We start from the raw sequence: 19,126 nt of genomic DNA, 5'->3' as shown, positions 1-19,126 counted from the left end.
CTCTGCATTCATGCTAGTAAACTGGTACCACTGGGAAAAGTACAGGTTCCCGAAAACATCAAAGGACGTCAAGGAAGAAGAAATAATAATAATAAAAAACCATTGAATCTTAGAAACAGCTGCCAATAATTATTTTTAAAATGCTGACAGATGCCAACAACTTGATGAGAACTGCTTTTAACACAGACGGTGTCTGGTAAAGTTGCTTCATATAATGTATTATTTTGTTCTGTTTGGAGGCACGCACACTGACTTATTTATGGGATTAGATGGCTCTACAAAGCAAACTGGAAAGTCAGTTTCTGCCAGAAGTTTCTCATGGGAAGGGGCAAGTTACTTTGCACACTTCATTGTGCTCATTTATTCCCTACTATGATTATTCGTTTCTGTTCAAATGTGTGACAGGAGAAAATGGCCGAAAAAATGTATACAAAATAAATAGCAGATAAGGTACAGTGGGAAAGGGACAAATCATACATTATTTAGGTTAAGTGGTGTTCATTAATGTAACATTACAGTATTTGAAACATGTTGCAAACACTGTATTTAATGGTATACATGTAAGACTTTCAGTCAGTGTGCTTCTGAGTGCACTGCAAGATTTGTAACATTACAAAGACACAAACATGAATAATGATAGCTGCAATTATTCTCATGAATCACACATTTCTTTTTTATGGGTCTAACTGATCAACCTTCTTGATTTATCATGGCAAATTTCTTCCCATTTTTTAAAGAAGATAAACCTCAACAAAATAAGCCTCAGAAATCAGTGTGTGTCAGTACTGCTGGCACAGTGACTCAGTGTTCCCTTGGCTTGCTCTATTTGTGTCTCATATATAAGCTGATTTCCAGTTACAGCTAGTCTGAAAACACTCCCCACATAACCACAGCGGGCAATGGGCATGCAGACAGTCACTCTCACATGACACACCGGTAGGTATCTAGTGTTGGGTCAAAACAATATTTATTGAGCTACAACTGTCTGTAAGCCTGTAAGTCTTGTCTAAGAAGACAACATATTGAATACCAAATTCTCAGTTCAGCTTGGTTTAATTACATTCTGTCTGTTTAGAAGCATTAGAACATGCAAAGGTGTTTAGAATAGACCTGTAAGGAATAAATAAATAATTAATTAAACAGGAATGATCTACTGAAATCTTGTTGACTGGTTGCCAGTTAATTTTATTATTTCAGTGCCACTCAGTTACATTGGCCAGGGGAATTCTATAAGAAACACAGACCTGCATTTTTTGATAAATTAATTATTATTATTATTATTTATTTTTTTAAATATATTTGAACCATAAACATACTTTGTAAGAAAAATTGTATTTTTGTATAATTTGCATCATGCTTTTCATTTTTTCTTCTTTTTGCCACCTTTGCCTTTCCCTTTCTCTTCATCCTTGCCCAAGGCAGCCATGGCTCATTTCTTTCCAAGAGGAGTTTTAGCATACCAGCTCTGGAAAAAAAAAAAAAAAAAAAAAAAAACTTATCTAAGGCACTCAAAACGAAAACAAAACTCCATAGTTGACCCCATAACAATTTGGTTCCTAAAGTCATCATTTTGCTCACAAGTCCCAAGATGAACCTGCATTTTAGACCAGGGTTACCACTTTACGACTTAATGGTTAAATAAACATAAAAAAAGAGAAATCTATTGAGGATGCATATATCTATTTTGCCTTAAAGGCCTCCACTTCCTCTTTAAACACAGGATCAATCTTGGCCAGATGGACGACATACTCCGCTCCGGTCAGCGGCTTCTTGGCCAGTTGATCGATCCTCCGTTCAGTCAGGAGTGCCTTGACAGCCTTCATTATGTGACCCTGTGTATACCTGTCTGAGATCTTAGTCAAGGAGCTCAGGTTTAGAGCACTGGTGATCACACCACCATTTTTCTGGAAGAAACAGAAAAAGAAACCTATATAGAATATTCCATATATACCAGCATGTTATTTCTTAGCAGACGCTACAGTATAATAGTGTCACTAGCTTGTTTTTAATGTTTTACAATTATCACATTTTGCTTCACAAACTCAAATGAAAACTGCTGAATAATGTTGTTAACATATTGAATGACATACCGCTTTGTAGTTTTCCATATACTTAACATTTTGAAATCTAACATCAAATACTGTACTACTATTATGGCTTCCAGCAGACTTTTGAAATATCATGTTGTAGTTTCTTTGATTATATGATGTTAAATAAAAGATCTCAAACACTTTAAAAATGTATTAAAAAAAACAACGATTTAAAGTGATTGTAGCAATACTTGTATGCATTTTTCACATCTTGCATGACAATAAATGTTGACAATAAATGTGTAGTTTTGTAAGAAACCTATGTTTTAACAATCATTGTTTTTACATTGTATAACATGTTATCTGATACTACACTATGTTGGCCTTACTTTCAGATAGTCTGCACTTTCTTGGTCGTTCCCCTCAGAGTGAAATTGTCCCCAACCCCCAGTGCCTTCTTTCCTGTCAGTATCCACAGAGCTGCTTCCCCTAACAACAGGCATACTGTACTTTGCAGCCAATAAGATACTTGACCCCGAAGACCCTGCTGAAGTGAAATGACCTAGGAAGTACAAGTGTAACAGACTTTCTGGAGCAAACAGATGTCATGTTTTAAAATGAAAAGACATGTTTGTGAAATCACATTTTGTTTAAAAAATGCACATTTCCTATATAGTGAATGGAAGTGCACAACAGCTAAGATTTCTGAAAGTATTTTGTTGGCTAAAATTGAATTGCATATGGACTGAGGAGGGGTGAGAGCACTATGGGTAACCGGTGTTATGGTGGTGGTAAGCCGAGGCTTACCTAAGTACTCAGCCAACGTCGCTTTCTCAGCCTGATTCAATATCCCTTACTGCACCAGCTCTTGGTACAAAGACAGTATAGTCCTCTGATAGAAGAGACACATATTAATTTGTGTGCATATGGAATCTTCTTTCTTTTGCATATTTATTTATTTTAACATTGCAATGCATATACATTTACTTTTATAATAAAGAAATCACTGAAACAAAATTAACAGTTAACATGCATTAAGGTTTGGGGGTTAATTTAGCCCCTTTTTGCTTTTTTTAAGGCACGGGATACTTCTAAACTGCTTGGTAACTGAAACATGTATGGACAAATTATAGGAGCTTGAACAAGCTTCATGATAGGCACTCATCAAAAACCCAATGGACCAATTTGGACAAATAAAACAGTCAGTAGTTTTTGACCATATTAACTGAATATTTATACATGTCTAGATTAAAACAGCATTATGACTGCAACAGGAAACAATGTACAAATACTGTGCAATACTGCCTGCACCAACAAAGGATTTGTTTTCTTACAAACTCAAGTTATGTTTTGTGCCAGTGTTTTGAAGAGTTGGTGTGAATGACAGTACTGTATATCAAGCCTTTCTCTCGCAATATGTGTCTCTACAAACAGTAGGGCAAAGAAATAAAAAAGACAAAAAAAAGAAACATAACATGGTTATTTTTTTGTTGTAATGGCATGGTATGTAAAGGGTCTGTTTGTAATATAATCCAATGCTCCAACTGTACAGCTATGTCAAAATGTTTTGCATCACCCAAAAGAATTAATTTTTGTTTCATAAAGTCAAATGAAACCTGCTGAATAATGTTAAGTTAACATGAATTTATAAAAATTGGAAAATGTGGCATTTTGAAAATCTATCCTGAAATACTGTTCTACTATTATGGTGTCCGGTTGACTTTTGCAATATAATTGTGTAGTTTATTTGATTACATGATGTTAAATAAAATATCTAAATTATGTTCATATAGTTTTTTTTTTTTTTAATTATGTCTCAACCCTAAAACTTTTGGTACTATCAATGACTTGTGCTAAAGAAGGTTCTTTGTAAGTTTCATCACAATTAGACTTATATATACAAAACTCTAAAGTGTAACATACAGACTGATGGACGTCTGAATCCACTTTATCTCATAATAATTGTACAAAAGTGTACTGTACCTTTATGCCACCCTTTCCCTTTGTGCCAGAGTCTCTGACCACAGCCAGTCTCAGGTTCTTCAGTTCCTCCCTCATCAGCTCATCCACCTCGCAGGAAAACCAATGCAACACATTCAGACCTTGTAAACAACCCTGCCCTTCCTCAGTTAGTTTACCATGTTTACACGTACTGGGCCCTCACCTGGACTCTGATTTCACTCTCAATCTCTTTTTGTTTCTCTTCTTTGATCAGCTCTTCCACGTGTTTCTGATTGAAGTTGGTGGATTCATTACGGTTCTGCCAAATGGCTGAGGATAAGCTGCAATAATAATTCAGCAGAAAGGATTAGTTTATGTGTAGAATTAGTACCAAAAATATACAAAACATCTGCCATAACACTGGCAGTAAGTTGTAAGGCCACAGTCTGGACTGCACTGGTTCAGCGTGACAACTTTAGGATATTTGAGCCATAGCCTCTTCATCACCTCAATACAGATAATGTTTCTTGTGAAACAGATCTGTTGTTTTGCCCCTCGGGACTAAAACAAGCATGTAGCAGGCAGATGCATCTTATATATATTACAGAATAAATGTCTAGGATTCCATTTTATAACAAACTAGAATGTGAACAAAACCCCGAACATCCAGATTGATATACTTTGTAGACATAAAGGCACATGTAAATATGAAAAAAAACAAATGCAGTTTGTAAAGACACTGTTTGAAAGTGTGTGTTCTGTATCATTAACATGGTTCGAGGTCAATGTGGTAGCCATGTTAGGTCAGTGGTCAATGTCATGGTTAGCATGCAGGGTTTATATAATCTTGCAAATATGATGTCATTATCTCAAATGGTTTCTGAGATATGAGGCTTAGCGACCAAAGATTTGCACACAAAAAAAAACTGCCACAATAGGGCTCTGTGGCAAAGTGGTTGATTGGGTACAGGTGCAGGAGTGTGCTGGGGACCCAGTGCCTTTGGGGAAAACAGATCCAAGAAAAACACAGACCCAAGGAAAACACTAGCATTTTATGAGGAAGGGTTAAAGAACTGGAGACTAAACTCCACCACTGAGTTGACAGTTACTTTATAGTACAAGGTCCCCCACACTAAACTGAACAGACTTCTCCTAAGCCCCAAGAAGTTTTAGTCCAAACTTATACTGTCTAAATGAAATCTATTGCACTATCTATATTAGAAGCTTCAGTTTCTTTAACAAATCCTTAAGATGTGTAGTACTAGCCGTAACCTGGTTACTTATTTCATTGGTGTAACTGGATCCCGCTGACACTGTTCATTAGCTGCCCTAGCTTCACCTCCTCCTCTGCAGTGACTGACTTTTGCTTGCTTTGGGCAGAGGGCAGTACCAGCAAATGAATTGACCGTCTCCACAGGGTCTTACACTGGCAATGCTGGCATTAATGCTGTCTCACAGCCAACTTTGCTCGAGGCCCCTCTATGCCTTGACTACACAAAAAGAAAAAACATTAAACACTGGCATCGTTTTTAAATGGGCTCAGAACATTTCATAAGCTAAAAAGCCTCAGGACTGTATCACACAATATCAAATAATAATTGTAGGGAAAATGCTTTTTTTCTATAAAGCTTTCCAGGGATGTGCAGAACACAGCTGCAGCATTTAAAAAAATACAGGACGATTATTAAGTAATTTGGTCTTTCCGCATTGTCATGAAAAAATGCACCAGACACAGGACAATACACTTCTAGGGAATAAAGAGCACTATTGTCAACTCTTTTAAGTATTACAACGACAAAATTAAAACCGTGGTTTGCACTCCTTTAACATAGTCCAGGAGCCAGATCCCAATACATGTTGGTTTCCTGGCAATATATACATATATATATATATATATATATATATAGTCACCACCGCTTAGAACGGGCGCTTTTGTGTTAACTTGATTCACCCGCAGTAAGTGATGGACTGTATAAACTAATCTGACATTCAAAACGTCCCCTAATCACCAGTTCCATAATCAAAACAAACACGCGTGTATGTGGTTAAAAATCTTTATTAAGACACTCATTACACTAATAAAAACGATGTATTAAAACCTATGAATGTAATAAAAAGTAAGTGCAAGAAAGCAATGCCAGTGCAGAAATGTACAGTACAGGTAAGCTACATTACTGCAGATTGTTTGCAGTGAAAATCTCTGTGATACGCATCTGGACAATCTTTTTTTGCAAGTATGGGTGTCAGACTATCAGCATTTTCTAAAAAATCCCAATTCGGTCTCTATCCGGATGCTGCTCGACAGCACGCCGCAGAGTTACAAGCGCAGCACGTACGCTTACATCATCGGCGTCTGTTTCAGGCAGAGCGTCCTGGTCACCAAGGTGACACAGCTGAGAATTCTTCCTCTGACATCCCCTCTGGTGTTGTCAGAGTTTTAGTTTTGGTTGTATTCGTCAGCACTCTCCTCCTCAACTACAGAAACTCCAGCATCTAACAGAGACATTTTATTTACCCTGAATTTTCGTGATGATGCTCATCGCTTTTCTCATTCCAGCCATGCTTGGTGTTGCAGTCACTGCTGTTTTTTCAAACTGTAAACCTGACACTGATTACAGGGATTAAATTGCCAAGGTACAGTACAGGGATAATCACTCAGTAACCAGGTGCAAACAGCCGATTGATCGATCTGTCAAGTGCTGCCTTTTGTATTGAAATCTATGTGAATGGCAAGGTAACGAGGTGAAAGCTGCTGATTGTTGGATTGGTAAAAGCATACTACAGTAATAAGCGGTGCGTTTGTTATTTAAATCTATCTGAATGGCACATAACGAGATCCAAACAGCTGAGTTTGCCCGAAACATACGGCATGCTTGACACGGTATAAACAATGCGTTTGTTATTGAAATTAATGGGAATGGCAAACTCTATTTGTCCGATATAAACGGCTGCCCGAAATAACCCTGTACGGTGTAAGTGGTGGATACTGTACACTGTATATATACAGTCAGCACACACATATCCGACCCTATAAAATTTTGACTTCAGTGATGGTTAAACGAGTGTGACGCATATCTGATTATTTCATTTTGGCCCGTTCTAACCCTTCCGTTTTTTCAGGGAACACAAAAATATACAAAGTCCAAAATACATAGCTGAAAGGACTGTTTTAAAATAAGTAGGCTTCCATTTAGGTGTACTGTAGTTGGTTTTGTTGGTTTTGTTACAAAGATACAACCTCAATTACGCTGTTGTGTTGTACAAAGCTGACACAAAAACAGTGTTGTTGTAGATTAACCACGGAGCTTGTTTATGGCGTCTCTGTTGTACACATACCACCACTCACTTACTGCATCACACATCCTGGCAACAGCAAACATGACACAACACTCCATGGCATCAGGCAACATGTAACCCAGCAACCACAACAGCATTGAACATTGCTTGGCATGCTGAAAAATAAGGGGGTCTGATCAGCATTTCCGATCTGTCCAAGCTGGTACTGTTTGTTAGAAATGCTGAAATTGTAAACGTTTCTCTTGGAATTCCTCAGCAGTGTCACGTTGCTGTTTGTGTACTCGGGTAGTCACATCTTTTGTTGGTGATTTTAATACACGTATCACTACACTGTACTCGAATTTAAGACGCAGGCTATTTTTGAGAAGCAAAAAATGGTCAAAAAAGCGTGTCTTAAATTCGAAGGAATACGGTAATTGTTGGATTCTAAAAAAGTAAAATTCACAAGAAACCTGTGGGGAGAACATAAATAAATAAATAAATAAATAACATTTCTGCTTGCCTTTCAATCAAAGAGAACTTACGATTCCTAGTCAGTCAGTTCCTAGGTACTGTATAGTGCTCTATTCAACAGCTTGGTTGCCTTTCCCGGATGCTGCTGCCCTATTCTCCCCTGCACTATTACTCTGACTTACAGACTGAACCTCCACTGAACTGCTACTCTCATTAGACACACACACATTGCCTTTTATTTGCCTTCAGTAGAATTCACTAGAATGTACTGATATGCTATATATTATTTAACAATATGACAAATAAACTAATACCCTACAGAGTTCTACTTCTTACCAGAACCTTTAAATAAATACCACATAACAATGCTTGAATTTTACAAACGGATCTGAATGAATCATCTCTAATTATCAAAATTGCACATAGTATGTAATTGCTGTAATGGGTTTTATTTTGTGCTTGTCTATCAGTGTAGTCTTCTGAGTAGTCTAGCCACTTGCTAGGACCCCTAAATATACAATGATTAGCTGTGTTTTGAGTATGTTTCAAACTTTTTAAAAAGGTATAATCCAGTTCATTTAGTTTTGTGTTCCATTTAAAGAGTAAGTAGCGGGGTTCCGAAAAATATAGCGTTTCACGTCCCCATGTGTTGCTACAACTGTTTAAATAACGTACCTGTAATTTTTAACATCCTGACAACTTTTTACACGTATAACTTTAAAGTCTGTGCAATAATCCTTACACTATCAGTGCACTTGAGTGGACATTTTGAAAGTAGCTTTGGAACAGACTTTAAAGTTATAAGTGTAAGAAGTTGTCAGGATGTTAACAATGAAAAGAAAAATTACAGGTACGTTATTTAAACAGTTGTAGCAACACGTGGGGACGTTTAACGCTATATTTTCCGGAACCCCGCTACATACTCTATTAAGTACTGTTAGATAAAATATACTCCCTTTCTTTAAAGCTATGGCTATGAATTCAGACTCTGAAGACAGTTCCAGCTTATTTTTTTGTATTACATACCATGCTTTTATCACTTTCCACCCGAAAGCATATGCACTTAATAGCGTCCCTTCTCTTTCTTAACGACCATGCTGATATGGAAATCAGTGCAATGCATTCGATTTTACAGTTATATGGAAAAATAAATGGGGGGGTTGGGGGGGTTGCTTGATTTTGTAGTAGATGTCACATTAACTGAAGGCATCAAGAGTTTCGACTTTGCAAACACACATTACCAGAGAGAGACAGGGAATATTGTATTTGCTGCTGAAGTGCGGCCTTTTAAATGATATCTATAATGAGTTTATAATATGCATCTGGGCTACCTCCTCTCTACTTTGATGTCTTCCAAATGGCCCGGGTGTCATCAGCAAAACATGTAGGCACTTTCCCGCCTCATTGACTCCCAAATGTATTTTAAATATCATTCCTGGTAACGCAATTATTTAAAACGCTGAACTAAACACTTACTAATGGGAAAAAAATACAGTGACTTAAATAAATTCATTTCTCAAATGGAGGGCTTTCAATTTTCAGAGGAGCCAGGAGTTTTTCAACAACAACATCCACCAGCACCCCTCAGCCCCATTTTTTCTTTATTTTCTTTTTTCTAAATTATAAAGGCAATGCTTAAAGGGACAATGTCCCATTCCACACAAAGCTACACTGGCAATGAGACCTGCTTGTATGGGCTGGACCTGGGCCCTCACAACCCGCTAATGAGTCTTTTTAATATGAAGTAATTAGACAATTAGTTCCTACTGATTGTGTTTCTCTTAATTCTAATTTGAGTATTGTGGTAGAAAGTGGTATCAGGGATGTAATGAAATGAATGAAATTCACCTCTGTTACCACTGGGGCTAATTCTAAAAATGATTATGAAATAAAAATGAAATCTTAAGCAATAAATCACATAATATGGAGCTGTGTATTCTCCACTATGAAAGTAGTGGATATATATATATATATATATATATATATATATATATATATATATATATATATATATATACACACACACACACACACACACACACACACACACACATTTTTTTTTAGAAATTATATTTATATTGTGCAAAATGAGAAATTGGAAGGGACGCTGTCTAAAAAAAATATGAAATGTTCTGATTTTTTTTCCTACAGGGACTCACACTCCCAGAAACAACAATACAAACTCTAATACACATTTAACATAATGTCTGTATCTTTCATATAGATACATGTGAGATCAATGGAGTGATGCAAATGGTTTACTGGAATGATTCTGTATATAACATTTTTGATTCCACTAAGTTTTTATTCTGGAATAGGGCAATAAGGCATCTGATCAGCACACAATGTGCCACTCAGTCCTTCTCAGTTGTGTGTGTTTGATTTACAGCATTGAGCTATGGCTAAAGGATGAACAATAAATGCACTAAAATAACTTGCTAACAGTAACTAATACATGAAATGAAAAAGAGAAAAAAAGATTAAACTCAGAGGACAAGTGGTCCAACTACATTATCCTGCTCAATCTTATGGTTGTACATCTTATTTTAAGTGGATTCAAGATATGAATGTAAGATCTTGTGGCTCCAGGCTTTCAGATCAACAGGTCATGGATCCTAGTTACATAGTATATGTTTTAATGAAGCATTTAGGCACGACAGGGGATGGGTTGATATGATATAAGGCATTAGAAGGCACGACACGATTATAACATTATTAGATGTATTAACTTTTTTTAATTAACACAGCTAATTAAAAAAAAATCTTTCCAATAACAGTAAATACCAATAAGCACAAGAAAATAGTTCATGTCAAAAGTAAACGTGTTTTATTTCCGTTTATTCAGAAATATAATAAATATTAATTACAATGTATATTAAGTAAATCATGTCTGTATATCAATTATATTCAAATATTACTTGCTAATTTACTATTTCATGAGTGGACACACATATTTAAACTTCTAAAAATAAAGCTGATAAAACTTTAATTATAGATCAGTGATTTTTGGAATATATGTTCACTTCAAAATTGCCAGGTATTGCGCAGTTTTAAATGTATTGCCTGCTGTACTTCCAGAAGGGGAATTGCAGGTGAAAGCTGCGGTGTCTGTGTGAGAATGCTCGCTTTGTGCCTTGCATGGTGTTAGAAAGTACATTAAATGTAAGTTTTGTTGGATATCCACAATCGATTTAGAAGCCTTTATTGGTCAAGTTCGAGTTGATTAATTTCTGGTTCCGTTATTTCACTGTGTGGTTTTTCTTTTAAAGAAGTTTAAATTCCTGGTACTTTGTCCGGGTTAGGAAGTTCATCTTCATCCCATTCTTCAACAGTTTTTCCATTAAAAAGATCGCAATTCGATTCTGGGTCTGGCATTTTTTTTTTTTATGTTAGTGGTTACATACAGATATTACGTTATAGAATTAGAACAGGTAAGTGGTGGAGAAATTTGAATCAAAGGTGATGTGTCTGTTGAAAGGGTGTATGGGATTAACGTATGGCTGACAGAACGCAGCTAACCAATCAGTGAGCAGGATTTTTCCAAGCAGGTTGCTACTAATTTATCAACTGCTTCTGCTTTCTTTGACTTTAAAAAAGCTGTGAATGTAGAAGCCTTTTGGCAACTTTCACATGATTTGATTGGCTCTTGTGATGCTGAAATTTGTATCCCAATTACCCATATATATTTTGGTTAGTTTCACTCACTTACAGGATCGTTATCTTGGTAGCCGCAGGGGTGTAGTGCTGCTTCACGTGTAGAATATTGAACTGTTTTGCTCCTATTAATATATGGAGATAGATATACATGTGTATATAACCCATACAAATAAGCAAAGAATACAATAACCGTAAGAAACCCTTGAGAGATAAATAATGAAAAAGTTTGACTATAGCGTGCCTCTAGTCTGGAACAACAGGTGTGAATAATGTGTAAGAGAAGTGAAGGGAACCCGTATCAACGCTGTGCTAAGGTGTCTGCGTTTTACAATTAGATGCAATAATTGTAACAGTTATTTTTAGACCCATATATCAAAAATCAAGTAGATAAAATAAGCTAAACATTTATTTAAAATATAAAACTCAATTGCAACAAACAAATAAAGGGTACTTGTGGCCTTACACAAAAGTTTTATATGCAAACGGATGCACTTCTGTTTCATTCGCTCTTAAGCAGTGAGACGAGCTGATTCTGGACCAAACATTCAATACACGAGGGGTTGTGGAGGGGTATGGGGGGTAGTGTTACGCATATGATTAATAACACCGTGTAACAATTTTTTTTTTTTTTTGTTCCTGGGTAGTAAGTGTTATTTCCTAATTGCTTATGCCTCAAAAGTATAGAAAATGGCTATTATTCCCCACAAACTTTGCTTTTGTGACCAGGACAGTGATATTTTGAAATTTACCTATTTTCCAGAACATTCCAGATAGATTCAGCGCTGAGTAAACTTGGAGTAACTTCTAGAACTCTCTAGAACTTTCCAGTAATATAAACAGTAGTATAAATACAGGGGCCTTAAGCCCACCAGTTCAGTTTAGTTCCAGCTGCCTAAGTGGATACATATCTGCATTTTTCTGAGATGGCATCAAGAGGCTGCAAGCATCCGGCAGACGCATTTTGCTATGTCTGCGGCCAATTTATCAAGACAAGAGCGAAAAAGTACTCCGTGGAAGCATCTGCTAAGATGTGTGAGGCTTACAAGGCATATTTCGGCATGCCTGTCGGGGATCAAGACAAACCCTGGGCACCTCATTTCACCTGCGAGCACTGCAAAAAAACTCTGGAAGGTAAGATGGACAATTGTTGCTCGGAATTTTATGTTATAAAATTTGTTAAAATTTTTAAAATTATAAAAGTTTTTAATTTTAAAACGTTTTACAATTTTCAATGTTATTGAAAAAATATATCATATATGCAAAATGTTGCGAGAATCTCTTACACATTAGTCATGGGTGAAATAAATGTATTTTTGTAGGATGGTACAGAGGGGAAAAGAGAGCCATGAAGTTCGCTATCCCAAGAATTTGGCGGGAACCCACTGACCACTCAAGCAACTGCTACTTCTCCATGGTGGACCCTTCCAAACGTCGGACTGGCAAGAATGCACCTGCTATCACGTATCCGGACCTTCCTTCATCCATCGCCCCGGTGCCACACTGCCACGAGCTCCCCGTACCCACTCCTCCGGAGAGAGAGCAGCCGTCTTTAGAAGAGAGCAGCAAGTCAGAGAGCGAGGAAGATGTTGTAGATCCAGATGACAATTTCAGAGGTGGAGCTGAGGAGAGAAACCCATACTACCCCAACCAAAAAGACCTCAACGACTTGATTAGAGATCTTGGTCTCACCAAGTCCAATGCCGAGCTTTTGACATCTAGGCTCAAGCAGTGGAACTTGTTGGATGAAAGTGTGCAAGTCGCAGATCAGAGGAAGCGTCACCAACCTTTTTCCAGCTTCTTCACCCGTCAAGATGGGCTCTGCTTCTGCCACAATGTGACCAGTCTGTTTGAGGCAATCGGAATCGCCTGTAACCAGAATGAGTGGCATCTCTTCATTGACAGCTCATCCAGGAGCCTCAAAGCCGTGCTGCTCCATAATGGTAACAAGTACCCGTCTCTTCCCCTGGCTCACTCGGTGCACCTCAAAGAGGATTACAACAGCATCAAGACCTTGCTGGACGCCTTGAAGTATGATGAGTACGGCTGGGAGGTCATAGGAGACTTCAAAATGGTGGCATTCCTGATGGGTCTCCAAGGCGGTTTTACCAAGTTTCCCTGCTATCTTTGCCTTTGGGACAGCAGGGACACCAAGGCGCACTACCACAGGCGGGACTGGCCACAGCGGACCGAGTTCTCTGTGGGGAGGAACAACGTCAAGTGGGAGCCACTGGTGGACCCCCGGAAGGTGCTGATGCCACCACTGCACATCAAATTGGGCCTTATGAAACAATTTGTCAGAAATCTTTTGTAGTCATTTTTGTATTACTTTAGTATAAATACATGTTAATTTGGATTCATATGTTGTTTTTTTCTGACTTTATGTGAACGAAAAGACACAAATTCGCCCGTTTTCTCATTGGAAATAGGTAAATTTCAAAATATCACTGTCCTGGTCACAAAAGCAAAGTTTGTGGGGAATAATAGCCATTTTCTATACTTTTGAGGCATAAGCAATTAGGAAATAACACTTACTACCCAGGAACAAAAATTGTGTTACATAGTGTAATAATAATCAGCTACCCTAATGTAATGGGTAGCTGCTAATAAGAGGACACTAGCACAAGTACACATGTCTGATACATGTTATATGACATGGAGCACCAACAAAATGATACCGTTTAGCTCATATAGTATGTATTAGTTTCATACTGTATTACCCCCCTATGCTTACTTCAGCCTACCCTGCATACTTCAATAACAATATATGACAAACTTGTTAAGATAAAGATTATTTTTCATTATAAAATATAAAGAAATGTATATTTAAATTTAAATGATGAACCTGAGATATTATATGCTAACGGGAAATTCTGGTAAGTTGCTGATTGAACATGTCTGTTTTTTTTTTTTTTTTAATACCTAAAAATTACTAGATTCAAATCAAAGTGTACCATCTCAATGATGAAGCATCTGGAAACTGTCCATATCTGGGGATGCTTTTCTGCCAAAGGAAGCAGCTATGAACGAGGACTGTGAGTGTTTTCCGGTACAAAAGCACCTCCTCCCTATGGCTCAGAACCATTTTCCCAATGGTGATTTCTACCCCTTGCCATCAAGCCAAACAAGTGAAGCAATGGTTAGAAGACAACAGCATCACACCACTGCAATGCTTGCCTGGAAATTCACCAGATCTCAATCTTATTGAGAATGTTTGGGGTCTGAAGGGACAGGAAATCAAAAAAAATCAACCATGCAACTGAAATGAACTGGAATGAAGTGTAAAGGCTGCCTGGAGGAATCTAAAGGATAACGCGACCCTTCAGCACCATGCCTGAGAGGATTGAGGTAGTCTTAAAACGCAAAAGAACGCACTGCAAATACTAAGTGCTACCATTATGGCTTCTGGTAGACTTTTGCAATATAATTTTATAGCTTCTTTGATTACATGGTGTTACATAAAATATCAAATTATGTCTCAATCCTAAAATTCTAGGGTGATGCAAAACTTTTGGTCCTAGCTGTACAAGTTAGTTGCTGTTAAGATAATTAGAATAGAGGCTTCTTTCTATTCCATACTACACTGAAAATGTATCCAACCTGTACTTACCTGTAGTAGGCAATACATTCACTGACTAGCTTGTTGCATAAAACCTGTACTGTACAGTCAGTCTTACATTTCACCTTGGTACGCCTAAATGTCTTCTGTTTACGTTTGTGCATTCATGTATCGAACAGTATTTGTGTGTATGTCTATTTGCATGCATGTATGTACAGTCAGAACATACTTTCAGAATCTGTTCTGAATCTGCTAAACTGTAGGTTTCACAAGGTTTTAATATCAACACCTCTACTTTTGAAAAACAACTAAAAATCAAAGCGCTGTGTTAATGATCCTCCACTCCCCATGTTACACAACCCCCATGCAAATATCCAGATTTGCTACCACTAATGAGGAGTCCCTGGACCCTGAACTGCAGGTTAATGGAGGCTCTATAACAACACTCTTTGCAGATACAGTATGATTACTTCTTCTACCTTAAAGCTCTAAACTTACTGCCTATAATGTATTGTGTCTGTCATTATGGATTCCAATTGTCTCCTAACGCACTGATCGCTCCACAAATAGCCCCCCGCTTCATTATGACAATTGAGAGGTTCATATTTCAACCTAATGGCTTTCTATAACTTTAACAATCTATCACGACCTCATTTCATTGCTAGTGCAGTTAATACGCGCTTCCCCGCCAAGTGGAACATTTTCTAATGATGCACTTTCACACCAAAAACAATGCAAGTCTGGGCGCTGCATCAGTCACTAATGTATCTATCCATAATGTGTTTATAACACTCTTTAAGAAGGAGACAACAATGACTACTATGAGGAGAAAGAAGAACAAAAGATTTATTAAAGAAGAGCATGAAACCGACATCCAAATTATCAAGATAATCATTTTTAAAACATCACCATTAATGATTCCATCATACCCCCGGTAATATCCATAGATATTGTATCATTAGCAAAATATCAAAAGACTTAAAGAGAAAATCATTAAAGAAAAAAGGCCACTAAGTACTACCATTAGCAAGGGCTGTGTGACTTCCTACTCCGTGTATGAAGAGAGGCTAGAGATGAAAATGAAATTTATATAAAAATGAAAAGGACAAAAACATTTATTAGCTTCAGATTAAAACCTAGTAATTAGTTCCTTTTACTTATTTTTGTTTAAAACATATATATATATATATATATATATATATATATATATATATATATATATATATATATATATATATATGTAGACACACACACACACACACACACACACACACACATATACATACACATTGGTTGTTATTATTATTATTGATCAGTAATAAATTACTTTTCTGGGAACAATTATATTATTTAGCATGTTTTTAATTGTGCCAGATTGCTGTAGTGTAAAAAACAGACTGCTGTTCCTAATAATTTGGGACATACTCCACTGAACCACATGATGTGTGGGGTCCAGGTTTGTTTGATTGGTTTTGTATGTGAGAGAAAATGACAGATAATGCCACTAAAGCAGCTAATTATATAGTTTTGTACGTATGACAGTATTTAAAAAATATGCATGTTCTGACACTACCCATGTTAAATGTAGTTATTTTTCAACTCAAGAAATGCCGGTTTTATTTTGGCTTTACTTCAGCACTTACACACACAGTAGGGGGGAATCAGCTAAACTCAGGTCTGTTTTCATCAAACATAACTCTTAACAAATTAACCAATGGAAGCTTTCCATTTTAATGCTTTCCATTTTAATGTATTCAAGTAAACCTTCACTTTTGAAAACAAGATTAGTTATGTAGCAAAGCAAAGACAAATATAACAAAGACAACTATAACACATATTACAGTTCTAAACAAGCGATAAACTTCTTAGCTGCATGATGGAACAGATACATTATTGTTCAGGGTAGTTTTTTTTGCAGTTCTCCTACGCTATGCCCATACGGTGCTGATTCAGAAAAGGAAACCCTTATACGCTGATTGTGTCTGTCTGTCCGTCAGTCTGTCCATCACACTACACTACGCTACCTTGATTCTGCTCCAATCTTCACCATACTCATGTTATACACTCCTAGCCCTCTATAGACGTTTCGAATTGCATTTGGCTGTACCCCGGTTTTATGTGAATATTGACATTATCACTTTACGCCATATCTACTCATTACTTGCACACAAAACATACTGTAAAGAGTGATCAGGACTTATTTAAATTACATAGGGCTCTACAGTAAACCTTATTGTTTATTTTAAAGGTTATACTCTTAACATGCTACTACCCAAAGTAAAAGTGCCAGTGGAAGCTAGTTATTTTACTTTCCTACCAATTTCGTCGGGTGTTAAAGATTTATATAAATGGAGCGCAAGCATTTAAAATACTTTGGAAGTTCATGTGCTTGTGTTCACGCTCGCTCCCGTCGTATTGCTACACTCACGTGTCTGTTTTGGATGTACCTCCGCTACTAGACTCACACAACGGTGATGATTAGTCATTCCATGATCTTTGGACCCCTGAAAAAGCCTTCTGCACAGTCTAGTGGCTGTATTATTTTTCAGTATCAGTTGAAGATAGGGAAATACAGTAGCCTGACTGGAGACATGGAGGGCTTGTAATCTCCATTTAAGATTTGAGACCTATGTGAGCAGAAAAAGTGAGCACTTATCCATGTTGTATTTGTGTCCTTAAAGTCTTTCTGTGTCTCACTTGGAGTTAATAACCTTTATTCAATTAATTTAGCACAGTAACAGAATGTTGCCTTATTTCTGTGTCAAAAACAATTCACATATTCCTAATATATATATATATATATATATATATATATATATATATATATATATATATATATATATACACAGACGTGCTCAAATTTGTTGGTACCCCTCCACAAAAAACGAAGAATGCACAATTTTCTCTGAAATAACTTGAAACTGACAAAAATAATTGGCATCCACCATTGTTTATTCCATATTTAATAGAAATCAGACTTTGCTTTTGATTTTTTATTCAACATAATATTGTAAATAATAAAACAAATGAAAATGGCATGGACAAAAATGATGGGACCGCTAACCTAATATTTTGTTGCACAACCTTTAGAGGCAATCACTGCAATCAAACGTTTTCTGTCGCTCTCAATGAGACTTCTGCACCTGTTAACAGGTAGTTTGGCCCACTCTTCCTGAGCAAACTGCTCCAGCTGTCTCAGGTTTGATGGGTGCCTTCTCCAGACTGCAAGTTTCAGCTCTTTCCATATATGTTCGATAGGATTCAGATCAGGACTCATAGAAGGCCACTTCAGAATAGTCCAATGTTTTGTTCTTATCCATTCTTCAGTGCTTTTAGCTGTGTGTTTTGGGTCATTATCCTGTTGGAGGACCAATGACCTGCGACTGAGCTTTCTGACACTGGGCAGTACGTTTCGCTCCAGAATGCCTTGATAGTCTTGAGATTTCATTGTGCCCTGCACAGATTCAAGGCACCCTGTGCCAGGCGCAGCAAAGCAGCCCCAAAACATAACCGAGCCTCCTCCATGTTTCACTGTAGGTATGGTGTTCTTTTCTTTGAAAGCTTCATTTTTTCGTCTGTGAACATAGAGCTGATGTGACTTGCCAAAAAGCTCCAGTTTTGACTCATCTGTCCAAAGGACATTCTCCTAGAAGGAATGTGGCTTGTCAATATGCATGTTAGAAAATTCCAGTCTGGCTTTTTTATGTTTTTCTTTCAAAAGTGGAGTCCTCCTGGGCCTTCTTCCATGGAGCCCACTTTCGCTCAAAAAGCGACGGATGGTGCGATCAGAAACTGACGTACCTTCACCTTGGAGTTCAGCTTGTATCTCTTTGGCAGTTATCCTTGGTTCTTTTTCTACCATTCGCACTATCCTTCTGTTCACTCTGGGGTCGATTTTCCTCTTGCGGCCGCGCCCAGGGAGTTTGGCTACAGTTCCATGGACCTTAAACTTCTCAATAATATTTGCAACTGTTGTCACAGGAACATCAAGCTGCTTGGAGATGGTCTTGTAGCTTTTACCTTTACCATGCTTATCTATTATTTTCTTTCTGATCTCCTCAGACAACTCTCTCCTTTGCTTTCTCTGGTCCATGTTCAGTGTGGTGCACACAATGATACCAAACAGCACAGTGACTACTTTTCTCCATTTAAATAGGCTGAATGGCTGATTACAAGATTGGAGAAATGTGTG

At 37.3% G+C, this 19,126-nt stretch overlaps 1 protein-coding gene across 4 annotated transcripts; it reads right to left on the bottom strand.

Moving 5' to 3' along the window:
* Window positions 1-1,000: 1,000 nt before the first annotated feature.
* Window positions 1,001-4,414, bottom strand: LOC131737066 (dynein regulatory complex protein 11-like). 4 transcript variants are annotated; one of them, XR_009328633.1, is made up of 5 exons: window positions 4,195-4,414; window positions 4,014-4,100; window positions 2,838-2,922; window positions 1,750-1,904; window positions 1,001-1,465 (listed from the first exon to the last, which is right to left on the bottom strand). XR_009328633.1 is itself a non-coding variant. In XM_059023472.1 (3 exons), the coding sequence occupies exons 1-3, from the start codon at window positions 2,531-2,533 to the stop codon at window positions 1,282-1,284; spliced, it is 453 nt and encodes a 150-aa protein (XP_058879455.1). In that variant the 5' UTR covers window positions 2,534-2,811; the 3' UTR covers window positions 1,001-1,281. The 4 variants fall into 4 exon arrangements, 2 of the variants coding, with proteins under 2 accessions (XP_058879455.1, XP_058879456.1); XR_009328634.1 differs by having other exon boundaries at window positions 1,843-1,904; XM_059023472.1 differs by lacking the exons at window positions 2,838-2,922; window positions 4,014-4,100; window positions 4,195-4,414 and adding an exon at window positions 2,420-2,811.
* Between the last annotated feature and the right edge of the window lie 14,712 nt (window positions 4,415-19,126).

The sequence above is a fragment of the Acipenser ruthenus genome, chromosome 4 (assembly GCF_902713425.1).
Source record: "Acipenser ruthenus chromosome 4, fAciRut3.2 maternal haplotype, whole genome shotgun sequence".
Taxonomy (NCBI): domain Eukaryota; kingdom Metazoa; phylum Chordata; class Actinopteri; order Acipenseriformes; family Acipenseridae; genus Acipenser; species Acipenser ruthenus.
Note: the sequence above shows the minus strand (reverse complement) of the source record. Positions and strands in the feature narration are given on the sequence as shown.

Coding starts and splice junctions, on each gene's coding strand:
- LOC131737066 (XM_059023472.1), bottom strand. CDS start 2,533: ATGCCTGTTGTTAGGGGAAGCAGCTCTGTGGATACTGACAGGAAAGAA. Junction 1,905..2,419: donor AAAGTGCAGACTATCTGAAA/GTAAGGCCAACA, acceptor TGTTTCTTCCAG/AAAAATGGTGGTGTGATCAC. Junction 1,466..1,749: donor AAGCCGCTGACCGGAGCGGA/GTATGTCGTCCA, acceptor TTTTTTTTCCAG/AGCTGGTATGCTAAAACTCC.